At 38.6% G+C, this 19,787-nt stretch overlaps 1 protein-coding gene across 1 annotated transcript; it reads left to right on the top strand.

The window, feature by feature from the left end:
- Positions 1–23: 23 nt before the first annotated feature.
- Positions 24–19,183, top strand: RAB22A (RAB22A, member RAS oncogene family). Its single transcript, XM_021553597.4, has 7 exons — positions 24–163; positions 1,933–2,012; positions 5,411–5,492; positions 9,423–9,494; positions 9,622–9,728; positions 11,545–11,654; positions 12,989–19,183. Exons 1-7 carry the CDS (start codon positions 128–130, stop codon positions 13,084–13,086), a joined length of 585 nt encoding a protein of 194 aa, XP_021409272.1. The 5' UTR covers positions 24–127; the 3' UTR covers positions 13,087–19,183.
- Positions 19,184–19,787: the final 604 nt, after the last annotated feature.

The raw sequence follows: 19,787 nt of genomic DNA, 5'->3' as shown, positions 1-19,787 counted from the left end.
CGCGCAGCCTGAGGAGGAGCGCGGTGTGCGGGTAACTGGGGCGGGCGGGGGGCGGCCGCCGCGGGGACGGCGATGATCGTGCTGGGCCGCGTCTCAGGCGCTCGCTGAAGGCGCTGCCCGCCCGGCCATGGCTCTGAGGGAGCTGAAAGTTTGCCTGCTGGGGGTAAGTGCTGGGCGGCGGGAGGGAGGGTGGGAGCGGAACAGAGAGGCTCTGTGCTCTTGTCAGAGCTCTGGAAGCCTCTGGTGATGGCGGAGAGCCTCTGTCAGGCTGGAGAGGCTCTGTGGCGATGGCGGACAGCTTTTGTCAGAGCTGGAGAGCCTCTGTCAGAGCCCGGAGAGGCGCCGAGCGCGGGGAGCTCTCCCCGGGCGCTGCGGGCCCGCTGCCTCTGAGGGAACCTTCGGACGCGCCTTCCCCTCCGCGACGGGGTCAATATCGCTCCTTTTCTGCCTTGTTCTCCTTTTTAAAAAATAAGAGAGGAAACACGAGTGCCTAATGCGTGCTTCCCTCTTCCTCCCAGGCTCTTTCGGGGCTGCAGTCCACAAAATAAATAGAAGCACCTGAAATCGAAGTGGTGGGAGAGAGGGAGGGGCCTGAACTTGTATTGTAAGAACATATGTAGGAAAGTCTTGCAGGTGGTGGAAGGAGGAGACGTGGAGTGAAGCAGAAGTTTAAAAATTGAAGGGAATGAAGCTGCGTGTTGGCTTGGTTTGGTCAGAGAGACCCACGCTGAGCAGGTGGAGGTGTCACCAGTGGCATCGAAACACTGTTCTGAGTTGTTTTCTGCTTCTAAATGTTGCCCTTCAGAGGGGAAGATTATGTGTTTGTGTGCCCTTGGTGTTATGAAGGTATTTGGGGTAACTACTGTTTGTGTTCACCTGGCCTGAGAAACCTTTTGTTACGGAAGAAAAGGAGAATAAGTACCCAGGAAAACTTGTCCTTGAACTCCCTGAGCCAGGAGCTACACCTGTTTTTCTCTTTTGAAGGTTTGCTCTGATTAGTGAGGCTGCAAACAGTGTAAAATACTATGATAATGTGCTTTTTCTCAAGAGGAAAATAGCTTGGCAAGAGGAACACAATCATACACAGTGTACCCAAATTACTGCAATATTCAGGAGTTTTGGAAAAGAAAGCATGAATGATGTAAAACTTCATTTTAAGTGAAGCATTTCCACAGGGGTTTATTTCTTAAAGTTTTAATGACTTAGGAAATGTAAAGCAAAAATTTTGTCTTGACGTATCTTAAATAAAATACAATTTCAAATGTCCAGCTTCTGCTGAGATGTATTTTACCACTAAGAGTTTAATGTCACTTCTAAATGTGACTCCTCTATATTTTTGCTTTTTAACCATGGAGCTAGTGGTGCAAAAATATACAAAATCTAGAATTTTCATGTTTTCTCCTTCACCATTTTTAGCACTGTAGAGTTGCATTAGTACCATGTTTCAGGTGTGTCACAGAAGAAATTTCAAGTCTTTCATTAAGCAGGGTGGGACAGCATTAGTCAGAGGTTGAATGCATGTGTCACACTTGTATAATTTCACATACTCCACTGGTCCTCCATCCTGGTAAAGGAATACTGAATTGCTGTATATTTTACCAAAAGTAGTCTTTTCCCACTGCTGTTCCATTGGAAGGTGCACAGCTTTGTAAAAAAGCCCAAAGTTTGAGTAATAATAAGTGTGAATGCAGATTATTGTGGTCCTTAAAAAAAAAAAAAAGTCTTAACTATTTTGTTTAGAAAACTGTAGCTTGTTGCAGACCTTTCATTTTCTACTAAATTAAGATAATACCTGAAGTATTTCACAACTTCTCTGAGATTCTCTGCAGGAATGTGTTATTCATTGCAGAGTACTGCAGGATTTGAGGACTAAAAGAATCATCTGTCTGTAGTAATTAACACCACTTTCAACTGTTTCTATTCTTTTTTTAGGACACTGGTGTGGGCAAATCAAGTATTGTGTGGAGATTTGTTGAAGATAGCTTTGATCCCAACATCAACCCAACAATAGGGTAAGAAACTAAATGAAGTAAATGTGAATTATGCAAGAAAAAAAATGAAATTACCTGAATAGATCACTTGGGAGTTCTTCGTGTGTGGCAGCTAAATGTGGTAATAAACATAACTGCAGCCTTAATTAAGCTTGTGAGCTACCTCAGGACATGTAGGAGTGTTCTCAGCACTCCTGCAGCTTCCATTTTCAAGTGTAAGGTCTGGACCCATTTTTGCATTGTTAATCTAAGCTAACAATGAATAAATTACACTTCAGATGCTTCTGCTAAAGGGACAGCATGCTTTTCACATGCACAACTCTTAAATTTTCAATTCTAATTATTATGCAACTCCATGTTTTCTAATTCATTTTTTTAAGACTCAAGTGCTGTAACTCTCCTAGGTTTTTGAGGGTGGTTAACATACTAATTCAGGTAAGTCTCACCACTAATTAGTTAAAATGTTACACATCTGTATGCAATGCACACACAAATCTAACTGATGAAATTGTTTTTGCAGTTGGTTTCATAGCTAAGGGGGATATTTGAAATTTGAGCCTCAGAATAGCAACATTATTGATCTCAAATCTTTGAATGGATAGAAGGAAGGGCAAGCATCAAGAATTCTTGGAGTGGCTGGATATTTTTATTTCTTTGGCTGTCTTTATTTTTCTGCTTAGTAAGTGTCTTTTGGGCTACTTTGATCAGAACCAATTTTTTGCTTAGGAGAGGACAGCCTTTGCTTGATGCCAAGAGGTGTGTGGGGGTGTCAGTACAACTTCATGTCTCAGGTGACACAGAGCCTCTGCTACAGCTTCAACCAAAAAGATCCTGCTGATAAAGATCAGCTGTGTCTCATCCTGTCCTTCTGAAAAATTGGGGTCTCTGTGATCTCTCACTTTTCACTTACACCCTGCTCTTTTTTTGAGTATAATTACTGACACTGAACTGCAAAATGTTCTGTAGAAGTTCACTTTTGTTTAAATTTCTCTGTTAACAGAGATTTATTGACAGTACTGAGATCATTGTAGTTACTTGAAATGACAGACTGAAAATCTAACCTTTACCAGCCTTAACAAAATCATTCACTGGTCTGAGGACTGGTTATTTTGGTAATTTGCTATATAAATGAATCAAAACTTGCCCAAATGCAGGGATTAAGTGACGCTCCAACAAGAAACACAGTCCAAAAACTTAAAATAAATTCATTTTTACTTTTTAAATTTTAATATTAAATTAAAATTTTTAAATTTTTTTTTATACTTTTTAGTTCCTAATTGAAACTAGTAGGTGGAAAGGACAAAGGATTAGAAGAGTTTTGAGCATCTTGCAAAACTAAAGCTGAGACTGTTTCAACTATTCCCTGGGTCTTTGAGTTCATAAGATATGATCTTGTTTCCTGTCCTATTTTCATTCCTCTTAGAATCAGCTGAGCAATCACACTTTGTTGTTGTCAATGTTCATTGCTCAATTTCTGATCTAGGCAGCTGCAGAAGCCCTGTCAGAATTCTGCAGCTTTTCTCCCCTCAGGATGCTGAGGGCAGATTTAACCAGCATATACTTCTAGGTACTGCAGAATATCTTGGCTTTCATTATAGCATCAAAAAGGAATATCAAACAAGTTATAGTGCCTACCTGGCTGGGAGAAGCAGCTGGGAAATTTAGTAACAAAACAGCTATTATTCCTATTAAAGTTGTCAAGGATAACTCCAATTTGGAGAGTTTTGTTGGCCAAATTGCCAAAGGATTTTGAGAAGCACTTAGCCTCTTGTCAGGTACCACTGGGGATGGTTTAGTTGTGATGTGAATTACAGAAACACAACTTTTCAGTTCAAATTGACTGTACAGGGATGTTTTGGTGTATAAAACTAAGTAAGATAAATTAAGTGAGAATGTATGATTTAAGAAACTGTTTTCATATTGACCAGAGACTTCAGATTTGATGCATAATTTGCAGCAGTCTTAAAAGAAGTTAAAGTCTCTGCTGTGCTTTACAAGAGATACTCCTATCTCGTTGGTTTTCTTCACTCATTGCAGAAATATATCAGCTAATTAATGTTATTGAAATGCATTGCAATTAGGCTTTGTTTTTTTAGGGGTGATGCTACTTTCTATTTGGCTACTTAAAAGTGGAATCAACTTTGGAGATTGGCACGCTATTTGGAAATGGTCTGGGTTTAAGGAATGGGGAGAAGGTTACCTCTTAGCAGCTGAAACATTGTGTAACTGCTCCCTTTCCTTTTCTTCAATGTATCTAGCTAATTGGCCACTTAGAGTATTGAAACAAGTCCAGTTACTTTTACCAAAACCTGCAGTTACTTTTGCTACAAATAAACTCAAGTTCAGAGTCCTGGCCTCAGGTATTCAATGCTGATCCTGCTGAAGCACTCTTGTTCTCTGAGTCTGACTGTACAGCAAGTTTGGGGTACTGTAAGAAGCTCCACTGTCTTCACAATCCTGTCAAAACTGACAGAAGAACAAGTTTGGAAGTCTGCAGTATTTTCAAGTAGTAGGAATTAATCACACAAAGAGGTGTTCAAGTTCACAGTGTAGGATCTCATGTGCTTAAAACAGTTATGTCACCTATAGTTGCAGCTGTACAAGGATTTGAATTCAGTGTGTGGTTTTTCCAGTGAAAAATGTGCCTGCAGGTGAGAGATACAGCAAAGCACTCCCTCTTGTAAAAGAGTAACATCACTGAATTTGTGTCCTTGTGGGAAATACACTCACTCAACTAAAGCAGATCAAATAAACGACAAAAGTACTTTGCAATATTTAACTAAAACATCTAGAATTTGGGCAAGGGGAGAAGAACCTGGAGAGTAGGAGAGATCTTTTTTGTCTTCTGGAAGTCCAAGAGCCGCTGCAAACTAAAATATGTAATTGGGAAGCTTTATAGGGTGCAGACAACAAGGAAGTTATTCTATTGATTTCTTTGTCCTGTTAACACCTACCAATACTGATATCCATCTCCTATTTTATTCTCAAGTATGGATTTAACAGCACTTATCTGAATGTTAGTAGAGAGATAGGAAAAGATAATACAAAAGGAAGAATTTTACCTCTTTCCCCCCCAGAAGTTTCCAGTGTGCACTGATGTAATTGCTGTGAGAATGGATGTTGTTAAAAGGCTGACCTTTCTGGGTTTTTCTGGTCATACATCCTACATTTTTTCATCGAAAGCTTATAAACAAAACCTATAATATGTTGTGTTTTGGTAGTTGAATGTCAGTCTCTGGAAGGAAATGTCATCCTTTCTTAATTTCAGCCTTTATATCTGAAACACTTTATCAGTTTATGTGTGGGGAAAAAACACTTCTATTGGAATGTCAACTTTTCTGAGAGCTCATGGTGGTAATGAATGTTCTAAGGATGTATTTATATTCTCAAAAAGTATGAACTGTGTGGTTTTTTTTCAGAGCCTCATTTATGACCAAGACTGTACAGTATCAAAATGAGCTGCATAAATTCCTAATTTGGGATACAGCTGGACAGGAGCGGGTAAGTAAAATCAATATCTGTGGAGACAGTTTGAGCCAGAACTTGGGTTGTTTTCAACTCTGCCCCTAAAAGTCACAAAGTGATTTGGTTTTACAAACATGTATTAGAACACTTTTTTCTATGCAGATTTCTATCAAGATGTGAGTGCTGTAGATATGTTTTTATTTTTCATTGTTGTCATGATTAAACTGTAAAGGTAAGGAAAATTACCTGAGAGGAGTTTATGAAACAATAGTCTGGGTTTAGATTCACTGAAAGGAATGGTCTTTCCACAGGAAACAAGGCTGGTGTTGGGGGAAGTCAGCAGCTCTCTAGTAGCATTTCTAGCTGAGTTTTAAACCTCCAACTGCAATATTTGCAGTCAGTGCAGCAACACGATATTCAAAGTGCGATGAATTACCATGTTTCATAGTACAAGTAAGGCCTTGATTCTGGTAAAATGTACAACTTCTAACACATCCTGTTAGCTTCACTGTTAGGGTTACAGATGTGAGTAGGATGTAGATTTAGGCTTTCCAAAGCAGAGTTTCAAGCAATGTTACAGGTGATAACTACCCTTTTATTCTTTTGTAAAGTTTTACTAATCAAATCTGATGGTGTTAGAAGCTATGTCAAGGAATCTCTTTTGAAATTTAAATTTTAATTTGGTAGTTTGGGGTTTTGATCTCTGCAGCACGCACAGTTCTGAGGGGAGGCAACAAAAGCTTTGAAGAAAACTACTAACCAGATGAATTCCCAGCTAATTAATTTGCATGATTTTTACTTGGAATTAAAAGGAAGACTTTGCTAGGGAACTTGCTTGCTTATAGACTACAAGAGTGGTAGAAATTACAGTAGCTATATTAACAGGGCTTATTCTTGCTTTTTCTTGACTCCAAGTGAACTACTGGCAGCTGCCAATTACTCAAGACGAGTTTATTTAGGATGTGAGGTAACTGTAACAAAGGTTGGCTTATAAGTCTAGGATAACAACTGGCAAAAACAGCTGTACTGCTTTTCAGGATTGGCTCGAGAAACAGCCCAAACAAAAAAAAAAACCAACCAACAAAACAACCCCCCCAATAATAACAAACAAAGCAAACACTTTGCAAAGCCTCAGTCATCCCTATCCACAGACACCTGACCTTTAGGATTCCTGGTGGAACAGTTGCCAGCTTTTTGGCTTGATAACAGCCTTGATGGCTAGGAAGTAACTCAAGTGTATTTGTATTGTGATTTAGTGCTGTTGATTTTGAATGACAATTTATTTCCTTCCAACAGCACCATGTAAAGCAAACTGAAGTTGTCAGGGATGTTTCCCAGGAATATGTCCAATAGTATCTGTGTTATCAAAAATATCCTGAGCCCTTCCATTCCCAGCAGTCAGTCAGCATTTGCTGTAAATAGTTTAAGTGAACGTCGTAGCTCATTCTGGAATGTTATTGCTGCAAAGTGATATTCTGAGAGGTAGAATATGAATTTTTAGAAGTTGCTACTCTTAAATGAAAAGCTTCATAAACATGCCTGCCACTATTTGGCAGGAAACATCCATTACATTTTAGCATTCCATACTGTTCACTTTAACTGTGCAAGCAATGGGAGGACCCTGTAATTTGCATTCAGCACATTTAATCTGAGGAAGCATCTCTGTACATGGCCAGCATGTTCCTGATCTATTTCTAGACTCTCAGTGATACTTCTTTAATTTTCTTCCATACAAGTTGCTTAATATCTTTATTGAAATCAAAAAATGAAAGGTGTCTTACCAGGACTCTGGCCCAGGAGCTGTGATACCTGTGAAGTTTATATTTCATATCTGAGACAGGTCACTTGAGACCCCAATATAACCAAGGAAATCAGTGAAATGTGAGCAGGGGTATTTTCTTTGAAATTATTCAGTATTTCCACAAAGGTTTCTTTCTCCAGAAAAGAAGAAACTGCTGTCACAAATGGGCTGTATACTTGCCTGGCCTTGAAATCTGTAGCAGAGTTTTCTGGTCATGCAATATATCTGCCAATGAATTATGGAAGGGATTCCCTCTGTGGAATAGATCTGGAATACTAAAAATGTCCACACCATTCTTGGAACTGAAATGTCTCTGCTGAGCTATCATGTGGAATGCATGGAATTCACAGTCCTGGCTTCTTGAGGAGTGTTTGCTGTTTCCCATTTCAAAAGCTCAGCTGCAAATAGTGCTGCACTGCCCTGGGCACCCCCTGGCTCTCAGTGGCTTTGGGGCGGCTGGATAGCCTTGTTCCAGAGGTGGAAATGTGCACCAAGTCATTCACACACCTCATCTACACATGTACCTTATTTCTTCTGACATTTCTTCTACACTGAGTTTAATTCATAGGAGATCACTTACAGTTATTAGGATTTTTGCCTTCTTACCTAACAGTTTTGAGTTTCCCTGCATAATTACATTATGCATAATTACATTAATAATTCTGTCAAAACACAAATTGGAGGCTGGGGGGCAAGCTGAAGTCTTTGGAAAAATTGCAAAAGGAAAATCCAGTGTTTCTGGTAACATCTGTTTTGTTAATATATTTTATCTGCCGACTGCTTAGGTGGAAAAAAGTATCTAAGTGTTAGCAGACGGGAAATGAGAGTAATACAAAATCAGCAAGTGAAAGTTGGTTTATTCCCAATGTAAATAGTGAATAATCAAAAAGCCAGGTTGCAACCAGTCCAAGTGCTGGTTTACCAAATATGTATCCCTTTACATTTTAGTACTTAGAAGGAAGAGAGGTATTATGTCCCAATGTGAACTGAATGCCTGCCCATGTTTTCCTTTCCCAGTATTAAATATTTTTATATTCTGAACTTTGCATTCAAAATCCTGTTTTCAAAACAGAATTTGAGAGCCAAATGTAAATGGTCTGGAATTCTGCTTTATAGCAAGATTTTTATGATTTATTATATTGCTCTCAGTTGAACTGTACTAAGCAAAAGGAAATTGGTATTTTATTAGAAATGAATAAGCCTTTATGAAAAACTGTATCCAATTCATTATTTTTACCCTGAGTAATAAGATGCACAAAAGCTTACATGAAACCAATACATGCAGTTTACTCTGCACTTTGAAGGCAAGTTCTGGTTGCTAGATTAGTTGTCTTGGCTTTTTTAAAATTGGCAGACTATCCCACTGTTCTTAAGAATACTTCATTGATACTTTAGCTGGATTGTGTATGTTATCACTCTTTTTTAGCACTGGATGCATAACGTTCTGTCCACTCAAAGGTACAGCCCTACAAAGCAAACAGACCTGATGTAGATTTAATTCTGAAAATCACAAGAAAATTACTATAGCCCTTTATCTAGTGTTTTCCTTAAAGCTCTGCTTGCAACAGGGTACATAGCTGTGGACTTCTGTAGTTTTTTGGTTTAAATATGCTTCTAAATTTGAGGGGAAAACTGAAGCAAAATCCTTAAAGCCATAATTTAAATTCTGAAGAAATCAACATTTCTAGCATTTAAGACTGATGACTGATCCATGGGGCTAGAAGTTGACAGCAGCTTCTGAACATTTCAGATCAAAATTAATATATGCTAGTTTTCTTAACATTTTCATCTTAGTCAAAGTTGACCTTGCTACTCCCTGCATTTTTGCCCTTGTTTGGTGTTTAAAGTTGAGCACATGCATGTTTGTGTAGACAGTCTGTTAAGGGAGAGGCTCTAATCTTGGCAAAATAAGATCGTGTTTTGCCTTCCTGCTGCTTGCAGTAGGTGCTGCTGAGCCCCCACATGATTTCTTGCCTGGCCTTAGGAGAACAATGCCTTCCTTGGAGATTATGTGCTCTACTGCACAGACTAGTTGTGACTGTAAAGGAAAGTTTTTCACTGCTGTGATCTTGGTTTTCTCTTTTTTAAATAGTAATACTAATGATAGTGAGGTTCTGGAGGTCAGTGGAAGATCAGGTTTATGTTTTCTGCTGTCTTTCTTCCAGTTTCGTGCTTTAGCCCCGATGTATTACCGAGGGTCAGCAGCAGCTATTATAGTGTATGACATCACAAAAGAGGTAAGAAACTTGATTTTGACCCAGCATTACAATTTCTGGAGTTGTTTATTTGTGTCATGGGCCAGTTCTGACTCTTAATTTCTTAATTCCTTCAATCTTTTCTTTTTTTTTTTTTTTTCCACATTAGGAAACTTTCTCAACGTTAAAGAACTGGGTTAAAGAGCTTCGCCAGCATGGACCTCCCAACATTGTTGTAGCTATTGCAGGAAATAAGTGTGATCTTAATGATGTCAGGTAAATAACTGCTGTCAATTTTGAGGGTTTTTCTTAAGCCCTAGTATTATATATTTTAACATTTTAGAGCAGCTGAAAGGTATAGAACAATTTAAGCTGTCCTGCTTTAGCGTTGTAGTTTCACAAGGGGTTTGAGCTGTTTCTGCTGTCAGAGGACATGGGTTTTGAGCTGTTTCTGCTGTCAGAAGATGTGGTTAGTGTGCCCTTGGATGGTCTCACCCACTTCCTCCCCCATGCTGGTGTGAGTACATGTGTGATTGGGCAGTAAATTGGGCTGTAAAATAGATCCAGATTAAAACTAACCCATAAAAAAAAAAAAGAAAACTGATCCAAGTATATTCATCTTTCTCACACCATGAACACTTACTGGCATAACAGTGTGGGGATAGCAGAGTTAGGAATGAGCAGTTTATAGGGAGACAGGATTACCTTTTCTGGTGGCAGTGCCAAGTTACACAAACCTAAACTGCCTGTGAAACTATAGTGTAATATAAGCTGTTTACCTCACTTTACAAGAAGTGCCCCTGTCAGTCTGTAGCACCTCATTTTGTTAGGAAAAACACCAAGCCTGTTGGAAAGCATTGTGTAGGTTTTCCTAACTTGCTTGTTCAGGTGCCTTCCTTCCCTGCTTAAATATTGGGGTGGAATTGGCTGTGGCCAAAATAGTTGCAGGGAGCGGGAAAAGCTCTTGAGAAACTTTATGAACAGCCAAACTTTCAGGAAGGCATGTACTAAAAACAAAAGAAGGCCTTTTTTATTGATGTTCTGGTTAAATAAGGCAAAATTCAGAAAGAAGGTGTGTGTAAACTTCTTGGGTTTAGGTTTTGCTGGAAAAGGAACCACAGCTGGTGTCTCAAAGGAGACAGCTGGTTATATGTTTAAAGAACCACTGCAACGGCGGCTCCAAGTATGGTCTTACAAATTGTTAATTCCTAGACATTATCTAGTGAGCTCTAATAACTTTCAACAGAAGTAGCCTGTCTTTTGAAGGAAATAGAGTGCAAAATTATTTAGAACAGAATTCACATCTCACGTGCTCAGCTGGCATCATAAGTGTAAACATTGCTCTTCAAGTAATGAGGAAGGTTCCTTGTACTTCAGTCAGAGGCAATATTTGAGTCACTGCTCAAAGTCCATGCTCTTGATAGCCTAAAGTCCCTCATTACTGCAAGTAGCCTGTGTGTTGTAGAAATTATATGTGAAGTGATACGACATAAAGTCCAGACCTCCCTACAGCTGCAGGGGTTTGTATTTTTCATTTTGTTTAAGGAAAGATACATAATTATCAACTTGCCTGCTTTGGGGTGCAGAATAACTTGTACACCTCTGTGTGCTCAGTATAAAAATATTCCTTTTTCATAGCTACATATTCATGCAAAGTAAATGCTGTGCTGGTGATTTGTGCAGTGTTAGGTATTTGGTAACTTTGGTTTTGTAAACAGTCATAAGAAATGCACAGCATGATTGGAAATAATGCTTTAGGATCTTCTTAGGACATATAAAGCTGGTGTGGTGAATAACACCAGAAGGATTGATTGCAGACCTAAGCTTATAGCACTCCAGACAAAATCACTGCAGTGTTGTCAGATGGATTAAGGCCTTGGGTAGTTCATGACTGTGCTCATACCTCAAGGCAGGGAGACAGCACAGAGTAAAGAATGAGCATTAGCTTCAGCATGAGGGAGCACTGTGCTGCTAAACAGGTAAAATATTCATTATAGGAGACACTTAAAAACTTTATCTGTCCCTTAAGGTTTTGAGTAATGGGGTTCTTTTGCATTCATGAATTTTTCTTTGTTTTTTTTTTTTTTCCCAGAGAAGTCATGGAAAAAGATGCTAAAGACTATGCAGATTCCATTCATGCAATATTTGTAGAGACAAGTGCGAAAAATGCAATAAACATTAATGAGCTCTTTATAGAAATTAGTAAGTATTTAAACAGTTAATGTACTTTCTTCTGCAAAAAAATTGAGTAGAAATTTGTTTTCTATATTACTTTCTGTGCTGTTTGGGTGAAAGTTTACAGACTTTATACTACATTCATTACAATCTGACATGACTACAAACTGCAAAATGAGCTGCATAAATTTCTGGTCACCTAATGACCTCTAAATATTCCTTCTAGAGGTTTTCAGCCTACTGTGATGCTGCTGGATAAATAGCAGACCAGGTACTCATGTCAGAAGTCAGTGTCATCTTACCATGTCTGTTATTGAATGTTCTAATTAGTACTTCCAAGGTTATGGAAGAGGAAGGAAATGGCATGAGGACGATCCAGACTTTATACATCTGGGAAAAGAAATAAAGTTCTCACTCTTAGTGCTTGTATTTAGGCTAAAAAGCATATTTTTAAAAATATAAAAATTCATAAATACCAGAGTACTGCATGGGGAATAGCAACTACTGTACGTAGATTTTCCTCAAGTATGTTCATAGTAGTACCTTGGGGGTTTTTTATATTAAATTGCAAATCTTTTCTGTCCCATTTGTGGTGAGGACAGCAATGATAACTTTTATATAAACGAGTAAAAAGCAGACAGTATTCCAAAGTTAATTCTATGCAATATTATTTGGAGGATATGTGTCAAGTAGCAGCACCAATGTGTAGGTGTGTCAGCCTGTTTGTGAAAAGAGGACTAACTACAGAAATAAGAAAAAAAATAGGATCTATAGAAGCAGTTGACTATATTGAAGCTGATGTAAAAAGTATGTGCTGTAGATTAGCTTCCTGATTTATTGACTTAATAGTTGCTCTCTAAAATTGATCTTGAATAAATTATGGGGGGAAAAAATCATAAATCTTCCTCAGAAGAGAATGCTCAACCAGGAACAGTCCATTTTAAAGACTGATGAGATGAGTAAATCAGCTCTCTCTACAAGCACTCCTTTGTTAAGCCTGATGCAGGTAATCTGTGGAAATCCAGGTCAAGATGGTTGTTGTCAAGCTATTCCAGATGGTATTGCATCCTGCAAAGTATTCTCCAAGTGCTTTTACAGCTTAGCTGTCCAGGTCTAGATGAATCTGAAGTGTAACTGCTGCTAAATTAACTTCAAACTGCCTCTGCTGTCCTTTTGTGCAGCCGTCCCTCTTACAGACATAACACAGACTGTTACTGCCATCCTGCTGGGCAGGAATGTCATCCCTGGTGACCTGTAGCTAATTGAAGACACATTTTTGCATACAGAGCATACACCGGATGCTTAGAATTAGTTTCAAGTATAACATTTCCTATATATTTCTTTTTCCTGCCTCCTTGTAGGTCGCAGAATTCCATCCACTGACACCAACCCTGCATCCAGTGGGAAGGGCTTCAAACTTCGACGACAGCCATCGGTGACAAAGCGCAGCTGCTGTTGACTGACCCTTTAGAAAGTCAAACTTTATACAGTAGGTGGTCTTGGAAGTTGATAGTTCACGTTGGGTTTATATTATCAGTCTTAGATCTTTATCTGCTGGGTGTTCATACACCCGAGGTCCCCAAAAAGGGACCGGCTCATCTGACACCTGCGCGCGCAGAAAAGACTGCAGTGGTCAGGGCAGCCTGCTGGCTTCCACAGCGTGCAGTGTCTCTTGCATTCAAAGGGAATCCAGCATCACTTTTTTGGCCTTGCTTGATTGGAAGCTAACTACGTGGATGGTAGAACTGAAATGTTCTCGTAGTTTTGTAATCAAGGTTTTGGGAGGTTTCTTTGTAAAAAGGGAAATGAGCACTTTTGTGGGAGATTGGGTTAGGAGGAGTCTGGAAGTTAGATGTCATTTCTTCTTTTTCTTCAGTGAGCCTTATTTTAAATTTTGGTGTAGCTAATCCAAAGTATGATGGGATAGCTGATGTGACATGGCTACAGAATAAGCAACTGAAGACAAATAGTAGGCAAATCAGTCCATCCAGTCCCCAAATCCCATTTGCACTTTTTATTTAAGGATGATCTGCACTGGGGGTGGGGACACAAGCAACAGATCTTAAACCACAGACAATCTTCTTTTTCATGCTGACTGTAATCACTTTAAGGCAAACTGGTATGCTTATAGGCATCTTTTTGTTGTTACAAGTTTTTTTAATATTAAGATGTTGGTTAAAGAAAATTACTTCTAGATCTGACTAAATGAAGTGGTTACTGACTAAAAAGAGATGCTGTAAACAGATGCTGCCAGTGGTTCTGATAAGACCTACAAGGTTTTGGGGAAAGCTTTTAATTGCTTGGCATGTGTAAAGTGTTCATATTATATTTATGAGACCAGTGTTTAAAATGTTATAAATTATGTAAAAGCAGTAAAAAATAATACAATCTTCTACACTCCTTCCATTCCACACCTAGGAATAAACTCTTGGAGAATCTCCATCAGAGTTTTTGTCCTACATTTTAGGTATTGTCACTGTGAGTTAATCCAGAGGCAGATGAAAGTTTTTCTCTTTCAATGACATTTGAAAGGGCCAATAGAAAACCCTGTTGGGGCAGCATGAGGCCTGTCTGTTGAACAAGCTTTCAGCTGGGGTGCACCCAGTCTTTCCTATTTTAGGCACAAAAATACACATAGGAAGTAACCTTAAGACATGTGGTAATGTAGATCGTTACCTCTTGGTTCCTGGGGTTTTTCATCTGTGAGGGTTCTTAGCAAATCAGTGTTTAGCTTATTCTGTATGGGTTTTAGTAGGCTTTCAATTAAACTATAGGTTGACCATACCTGTTTGTGCTATTTTATTTATTTTTACTTTTTGTTTCTTACCAGCACTAGTGAGAAGCTTTTATACTTTTGAAGAAAAAGAGCTTAATAAACTTGAGTATATACTAAAATATGCTGGTTAGCTTTAGTATCCAACTAAGCTCATGATGATGCTTATTCTTTTTTTTAATCTGGTTTTCTATCATCTCAAGTATTTTCTCTGAAGGAAATGTAGGAAAATTTGTAAGAAATGAAAGGACTTGTAACTTCAGATTCATTTGTGTTACTGAAAATTCTTGGAGAGCTGGAGCAGAACAGGCAAACTGGTACATTGAGGTTTTTGGACAGGTCAGTGAGTTTAATGATATTTGGTGACTACATTTTTGTCATGCCTTTTCCTTACCTTGCCTGCATTGCCAGTTCTGCCTTCTTTGCCATAGTCCCACAGGCTCTATGTTCCTAGAGAGCCAAGAAATCCAGCTTCATGGGTATATACCCTGCTCTTTCTGCAGTTTTGATCTTGAATTGCTGCAGGTAAAGTGCAAAGCCAGTGTTCCAGATTGTCCAAGGTGCCAGCCCTGGAGTGAGGCTGCTTCTTAATACTTGCCTATTTAAAAAGACAGACAGTTGATGTAAGTTCTTCTGAGTCCAGATAAGTGTTTATTGATCACTGGCCCTGCTGAATGCTGGAATGCAATCTTCCCTGCATGAGATGCACATGCTCCTTGTTTCATTTTTGGTGGAGAAAAGTGGTTTCTTTTGTATTAATAATTTGTTAGGTCAGTTGCTTTGATCTTGCACTAGGCTTGCTGGAATTGATTATATTTTGTTCTAACATAGCTTCTCTATTTGGAAATACATTGGTATTGAAATGTTTGGAGTGCTGATTGTCAACCATTCCAGCTAAATTTTTAATAACTTTTTTCCTGGTAAGAAGTTGTTTAAAAAGTTCAGGATTAAAGTTTTATTCCACCATATCTTTCTGTCTAACGAGTGGAGCTCATCAGAGAGATTCAACTTTCAGATACTGTCAAAGGGGATTACACAATCTCACAATGATTCAGGTTGAAAGGGACCACAGTCATCTGGTTCAACCTCCCTGCTCAAGCAGGGTCATCCCAGAGCACATTGCACAGATCAATTTCTGCAGAACATGTTTGAAAGGGCAAAGTGTCATGTATGTAAAAATGTAACAAGGTGTATGTTATATCATTGATCCAGAGCATTTTTAGCTGAAAAAATATGACTATCGCAACTTCTAAACACCACCAGTTCCTTCTCATGAAAGTTGTAGAATTGAACAAAAATATAATTTGATAAATATTTCATTCTCAAACTTTGGAGCAATTTCAGTGTACTCTCCAGGTTTTGGAAGATTTCTTCTTCTGACCCTCTGTTGAAACAGTCACTTAGCTGACTTGCCAGGTTCTCAATCTGTGATGTAGGTAGTTTTGTAGAATATTTTATATACATGCTGAAAACTGGTATATCAAGTACCCAAGAAGATGAAATCTGGAAGCTGACATTTAGTAGCATTAGTAATCATTCTACTGAAAATTGTTATATGTGCTTTGAGAAGTTCTAAGACAATTCTAACAACTTTTGCTGTTACTGTGAAGGTAAAGACTTTGTTTAAGTCCAACAAATCACTGCACTCCAGATCCCTGCTGGCATCACTGAGACCCTTCCTTTAAGTGCTGCAGGATCAGACAGTTAATGGTTTATAGGGATGTTTTATGCAGAGTGGAGTCTTTGATGTGTGGCTTTACATTTAATGCTACCAGCCTGCTCAAGAAAGATTATTTACTTGCTTGGGAAGAGAGTGAGAGGAGAGGAGACTGGACCTACTTATTGATTTGGAAGTCTAATCCTTTAACCTGGTTGAGGGAGAACTACAATCTCGGTTAAAGCTTCATTTTAATTATCAAAAAGTAATTCACGGTGAAAATCTTGAATGGTTGAAAAGTTGGCCTCAGCAAGATTTTTTTGGTTACACTGTTAAGGTTAAATTATTCCTTCACATTAGTGTTTAGTTCCAGTATAACACATTACTAGTTGGAAAAGGAAGCTTTAGCAGTGATGTTTGACTTACTTGCTTGTGAAACTGTCTTTAGTGTGTGTTAAGGATGGTGTAGGCTATTTGTGGTGAGCTGTGTCAGCAATCTGCACAGGAATGGATGATTTACAGGACAGAAGCTGTCAGAACAGTGGAGCTCCTCACCCTGGAGTGAACCTCACTCAGCAGCAATAGCCACAGACAAGCAGAGCAAAATCACCTCCAACATGAGGAGAACCTGCATAATTCACTGGCTTCAACTTCTACACTGCCTGCTTATTTTCTAAAAAGGCTTCACAGATCTCTCCCGAATACTTACAGTCTCTAAAAATGGCTTTTTGGTTCCTAGTAGAAAGAAAAGTACAAACTTTCATAACTTTTCTAGCAGGAAGTCATTGTACAGCCACCTAAGATGATTTGTACATCACAAGTAGTTACCCAAAGCAGGAGAATTGTGTACTTGGAATTAAGTCTCTAAAAATCTGCAAAAAAATCCCTATAGAAAATTGCTGATGTTTCATGTTCGGATCCCATCTCTGGTAATAGATCACAACCTAGTGATGGTAGGTGACAGAATTTTTACAGAAATATGATGATGGTGTGAATTACCAATGTAAGATGGAAATACAGGTTCCAGTATTAAAATAGTCTTGTTAGCTTTCCTTTAAGTCATATGGCTCCAGCTTGTCAAAAGGAATATGCTTGAAAATACATATTTGTATGTCATACAAAAATTCAGGTGCCAAAACATAAGTCCCTAAAATTATTTTAGACCTTCTGACACTAATGTTTGTTTCTGAAAAATCCCTTCTGATATTCTGGAGGTCTCAAAAATCTGAATGCAAACCACTTCTTGCTCAGCTACAGTCAAAAATGCATTACTTGGAAAAAATTGAACAAGCATTACCAGACTTTATCCCTAAAGTGTCACAGATAACAAATCTTTCAAGGGATATAAGACTACCCTGACACGCAAGAATATCGATGAGCTTAGCCTCTGACATGTCAAAATATTCCTAGGGTCAGCTTTTTCCTCCTTCCCTTGCTCCACTTCCTCTCACCCCACCCAACCCTGAATTTTTATCGTAGTGTTGTCAGAGTGTACATGCTATAAAGAGCTATTCAGAAATACTCAGAAAAGTTCTAATGGCTGGGAGTTACTTGGTGCTCCCTATTTTACATGAAGAATTGAGGCAGTAGGATGACTTTTCTCAGTGTAGAATAAAGACTTCTTAGAAGAAACAATTTTGCTGTTCCTGTTACATCAACCTGCAAATTGATGTACCTAAATTTTTGCTTAAACACTAAGTATAAATTTTATTTAAGGAGCTAATTACCTTTGTAAAGATTTTCTTTTAAGAAGGTTGGGGTTTGCTTTTCTGGGCTTTTGTTGATGTTTTCACATATGTATTACTGAACAGACCAACTTTTTCAAATCTTGAAGGACACAGACCACTCCTCTGTTGTGCTCCTCATCACTGTGGGTGTGATACTGCATCCAGTTGTTGCACTTGAATATTCTGTAACTCTGACACCTTGATAGATTCACTGCTACTATCTTGCCTCACATTTACTGATGTTACAATATGTATTTCCTATTAAATCCATTATGTTTTCTGGGCAATTTGTTCTTTGTTTCCTTATGGGATTTAGACAGCAATAGGTGGTGAATGTCTCTTTTGCCACAAAGTTCTAGAAGTATCTGTCACAGCAGCAAATATTTGTAAGCAAAAGGGTAATTCATTAGCACAGCCTTATGAAACTGTTACAGCAGCTGAGACCTGTGCCATGACTGTATTTTACCACATAATGAAGGCTAAAAGCAAATTCCCCTGGAGGAGCAAGTTATTGTAAGGCTCTTCTGTATTTTAGCTTTATTTCTTGTACTTCCTCTTTCTGAAATTGTGTATCCAACACTTACATCGTGATGGGGAGTTGATTTAAGGCACAGAAATTGATTGATTTCTGTAGCTAAGATACTTAAGATTTCCTGGCAATCTTCCCACTTGTAGCCCTCCACACTGAGGACAATGAAGAAAAAAAGGGGTTTTTCTGAATTAGAAACTGCATTTGTTTGCCCAAAAACAACCTGATATGCATAGAGCTCTTGCAGTGTCATAAATGTTTGCCTGTGGAATGTGTTAAGGCTAACCTTTGTATCAGCAGCTCTTGTCACTCATAACAACATTCTGCCTTTTCATTCTAGGATGGGTTAACCTGTTACAAGGGTTGAAAGGTCTGTGCCTTCTTACGATATTATCTCTAACTAAAACAAACTTAAGCCGCTCAAAGTTACAGAGCATTTGCAGCACTGTAAACTGCACAAATTTCCACCCATTGCTTCACTGCATGAAGTGTAGTCAGATTACTCGTGATGAAATATTGTAGTGATGAATTCCCAAGCTTATGAATGTTTTGAGACTTTTTTTTAGTCTTCTCTTGGGCTGGTCCTGAGAGCGTGTACAGGTTTGTCTGTATTGTTGGTTTGTAGATGCTAATGAGGAAAACCAGGCTTTTGTTCTCTCCTTTTTGTTTGAGTCCTTACACTCCCATATAGTGCATAGAATGCAAATAAAGAAATGTTGATTTGATATAATGTAAACAGCCTTTTCAGCCTAAGCATTCATAATAAATTTTTATAGTGTAATAACATGCTAAATCACTACCAGTCTGATGTATTGTGCAAAAAAGAAAAAAGGTGTAAACATTTTATTAATAAAAAGCTTTGTTTATAAATATGCTGGCTTATTTATAAATGCTTCAAAATTCTCCCCATCTTAAAAAATGGTCTCTATAGCAATATAATTATTGAAGAGGAATGTAAGCAATAGCTTACATGTACAAATGACTGGAATAGCTGTTTTCCAAAAGTCCTGACTACTGGTGTTCAGAAACTGGAGCTTTTCCCTGGTTTATGTACACACAGACAAAGGCAGAAGATCCTGTGCAAAGAAGGGATGGGGGGAAACAGCAGAGAGAATGCAGCTTTTGTGTAACACTTCCTTTCTTTGCAGCACCGTGGCTGAGAAACTGCAGGCCACACACAGGCTTGTCAAGCAGGGCAAGGCCTGACAAATTCTATCAGGGCCAAGTTACTTAATACATTGCTTTTACCTTAGACTGCATGAACTGCACAGTTCTCAACTGCTTCGGCCAGGTTTCTGTCAATCAAAACTGTAAAGTGCTTTTAATATCTGCATAGTGTCGTGGGTCTGTTGTGCTGGGAAGGGATCTTCTGTTGTTTGTTAATACAGCCAGCTGGTTGGTAGATTGCTTTTTTTATACCACTGCTCTGTTGCTTATGTAGTCCTCAGAAATATGTATTTGGCTGCAGTTAGCT

This window comes from Lonchura striata, chromosome 20 (genome assembly GCF_050655825.1).
Source record: "Lonchura striata isolate lonStrDom1 chromosome 20, ASM5065582v1, whole genome shotgun sequence".
Lineage (NCBI taxonomy): Eukaryota > Metazoa > Chordata > Aves > Passeriformes > Estrildidae > Lonchura > Lonchura striata.
Note: the sequence above shows the minus strand (reverse complement) of the source record. Positions and strands in the feature narration are given on the sequence as shown.